Source organism: Haplochromis burtoni, unplaced genomic scaffold (genome assembly GCF_018398535.1).
Source record: "Haplochromis burtoni strain Fernald_Lab_line unplaced genomic scaffold, NCSU_Asbu1 Contig_72, whole genome shotgun sequence".
NCBI lineage: Eukaryota > Metazoa > Chordata > Actinopteri > Cichliformes > Cichlidae > Haplochromis > Haplochromis burtoni.
In genome coordinates, this window is record NW_024582433.1 from 109658 (window position 1) to 113453 (window position 3796).

General features: G+C 36.7%; 1 protein-coding gene across 3 annotated transcripts in view; it reads right to left on the reverse strand.

Moving 5' to 3' along the window:
• Positions 1-1643: 1643 nt before the first annotated feature.
• unc5c (unc-5 netrin receptor C) overlaps positions 1644-3796 on the reverse strand; it is a 136631-nt gene continuing 134478 nt past the window's right edge. For all 3 annotated transcript variants that reach the window (XM_005941562.3, XM_005941560.3, XM_005941561.3), the window contains one exon: positions 1644-3455. In XM_005941562.3, coding sequence (XP_005941624.1) covers positions 3296-3455 — 160 coding nt within the window. In that variant the 3' untranslated portion in view covers positions 1644-3295. The remainder of the gene's footprint in view (positions 3456-3796) is intronic.

The following is a 3796-nucleotide window of genomic DNA, read 5'->3' on the forward strand; positions in this document are numbered from 1 at the left end:
TATTCTTATGCATATGGTCGTGTGTGTCTTTAGTGTCTACGACAGATGGGGAAACTCATGTCGGAGTGCTGGGCTCACAATCCAACTTGTCGTCTCACAGCCCTAAGGGTGAAGAAGACTCTTGCGAAGATGTTAGAGTCCCAAGATATCAAACTGTGACAGAGAGTCCACAGAAAAGATATCATCTCCCAGAGTCTCATCATTACCACTGGCACAGGCCACTCAAGCTGGCCAGAAGAAAGGGAAGAAAAAAAGAGAGACTGTGAATAATAGAACAAATATAACTGACAGGGAGGATGAGTGATAGAGATAATGGTCACCGTAGGGCCAGAATAATGATATATACCAAAAAATTTATTATATCAGGGGACATCTGCTCTACCATTGTCTGAGGCGCCTCTCCCTCAGTGTTCAGACTGTGCTTTCTGTGAAAGCTAAGTGGTTTCTGGTTCCAGACTGTTCAGGGGGCCTTGCAGGACTAAAATCTGGAGGATGCTCTTGCGCTGCTCCTCTAAAGCCATATAGCAGTATTCTATGGGCAGTCTTTTGTACTGTCAAAGCTGCTTTGTGTGTGTGTGTTTTGCTGTTTTGTTTTTTTCTGAGTCAGCCGCTGCATGCTGTGATATCACAGTGGACTTATGACGATGATAGTCATCCATTGACCTCAGTGTAGAAGATGTGGATTCATACCATTATTATTATTGCTGAACAAACAGAAACATGATTAATATATATATAAAAAACAAAAAATATATAATACAATATAAACATATATATATATATATATATATTATTATAGATATATATATATATATATATATATATATATATAGATATATATATAGATATATATATATAGATATAGATAGATAGATATAGATATATATAGATATATATATAATAGATATAGATATATATATAGATATATATAGATATAGATATATATATAGATATAGATATATATATATAGATATATTAAACAAACAAATATACATGCATACACATACACACACTCAAGGTGAATCAAAAAAGAATCATCTGATTTCTGATTTCAGTGTGCTTTAATTCAACAGCCGGAGACAACAGAGACAATTTGTGAGGTTCATGTGGTTGTTTTTGTAGTTTGACTATCGTATGGATATATACCATCCGTCCATATTTAGCCTTTTAGTTTAAAATGTACAGGATGCCTTTTGAAACCAGATGATTCTTTATAACCTGTGTATATATATATATATATATATATATATATATATACACATTTGTGTGTGTATGTATGTGTATATATACGTACAACCTCTTTTTAGATCTGGGCTTTGCTATCCTGCATCGTCTCATCTTTCTGGTCACGTTTTTTTTTTTTCATCCATATGAAGCTGATCTGAAATCTATGTATTATTGCCTTATTGGATGGTAAAATGCATTTTTGATCAGTGTCTATACATATATATATATATGTGTCTCATCCACTCTGCCACTGTAGCACGTGCCTTATTTAATCTGTACATATGTAAGTAATGAAGGTGTATGAGTGGATCTGCAGAACATTCCCTATTAAAAAAAATATTTGAAAAATATATCTTGAAAGCCCATAAGGTTTTTTTGTTTTAACACAGTCTCACAAGTCAAATGGTCGCACTCCATTTTCAATGTTGCATATAAATATAATTTATTATTAGTCTTAAAAATTCTTTCTTACAGTTTGTACAATAACTTGACAGATGAAATGCAAGCCGTTGCGAGGAACATCATGAGTGCAAGAAACAGACAGGCTACATTCTCACTATACACAATATTAATCATGAAGCTGAAGAACAACTAGGGAATGCAAAGGCTAGCCCACTGAGAATGTAGAGATTGTTTCAAAGGGATGCAAAGTTTGCATAGACGGCTTCAAGAAAACTGGGACAACTGCCATTCAAAAAAACAAAACCAACCAAGAACACTTGTATGGGCGCAACTGCTGCTCCATCAAAGGAATGTCACATTTACAGATCATTTTTATGCACAGAATCAGTGTCATCGTGATATTGATGGCTTCTGTAGTGAATGTACAAACATCGTTGTCTGAGTTAAAATCTCTTATCCTCCAAAAGTACGCATGAACGTCGGTTGATTGAGACAATATTTAGATGATCACCTTACATGTCAGGTATTTGGTAAAAAGCAGTTGTTTTCAGTTGGACTGGTCCTACAAAAATATACTGGTTTGATTTCCCTTTCTGCACCATCTCCCTCTTCGCTCTGCCTGGTATCTTATGTGAACGCGACATCATCATGAATGTCACACAAATTTGCATCACTCATGACTTTTCTTTCAGTCCGGCTAATTTCCCATATCCTTTTGTTAACAGGATATACGATATGTAGAGATATGTAGTTAGCCAAATGATCCCGCTAAAAAAAGAAAAGAAAAAGCAAAATAATCACCAATGCAACTCAAAAATATCACCCATAATAGAAAAGCAATAATTATACATAACATGACTAAAAGTATTAATAGTAGTTATAACAACACTTAAAAAACGGTGTAATGATTATGATCGTTGAGTTCCCTCTGTGTTATAAATGTGGCCGACAGAAAGAATAGTTACAGCGCCAGGTGTCCACCAGGTGGTGCTGTAATACAGTCAAACGCAATGAAAGAAGAAACGAAATACGGTTCAGTAACAGACAGCATAAGATACAAAAAAAGACATGTATAAATAGGCATATCATTAAATACTATGTTGTCACAGAACACATACTTTTCCATGGAGTTGCCATGGAGACTGATTTTTGGAGAATGAGACGTTCTTTCGCCGATCTTCCTCCTTTGATCCATTGACCTCTTTAACGCGTGTCACTGTTGTGAGGGCATCATCCACATCTGCACAGTCCATCCGAATAAACCGGAAACATGTTTCCAAGGAAACCATAGCCAAAAATATCAAATCATTCTTACAAGAGAGGGAGAGAGAGAGAGAAAGAACGAGGAGAGAAACAGCCTGAAAATGACTGGCAGAGATTCTTGTTTACTCTCCAAGTTTTCACAACCTTTGTTGCCAATATTTAACTGGGTCATGGCAGGGTAGACCTGGCTGTGACTATCTCCTTACTTCTTTGAGTGTACACACAGGCAGCTTCTGTGAGTGTGTGTGCGTGCATTTGTCATCGAGAATGACTTTTCCTGCTTTTTTTTTTTGTTGTTTTTTGGGGTGTGTGTTGGGTGTGTTTGAGGGGGTCCACCCTCTTTTCATATTCACTTTGTGTCTTCTTCCTCCCTGGAATGTCACTTGTCCCTGGCAGGCAGATGTCAGTGTTCAGTCACCGCGGGAACAAGGCTGTCATGGCGTCCCATCTCCTCCAGTACTTGGGCAAGGCGACTGAGGTTGCCGTCAGGAAAATGCTGGGCCTCCCACAAGTCCAGGATCACTCCAGTGGGGGTGGATTTGGTGGCAAAGTAGTTAAGATACCTAAAAGAGTGATCATGTGAAACGAGAGAGAGGTAGGTTAGAAAAGCAGACAAATGGTTAATAGAGAGGAATGAGTTTGCTTATTAGTAATAAAAAACTCGTTGGTGTGCTGCAATAATCTTTTCATCATCAAATACTTTAATTCTTACTTTCTATTAATTATTACTTTCTTCTATACACAGTAACCTTTCTGCTCAGTAATGAGATACTGTGGGCATGAGAGGAAAGCAAAGTGAGCACTGATATACATCCTTAAATGTATTTGCAGTCTATGCAGAACTAATGATCGCTTTGTTTTCTTTTAATGACTTTTGCTTTGGCTTTAAATTGATATATATATA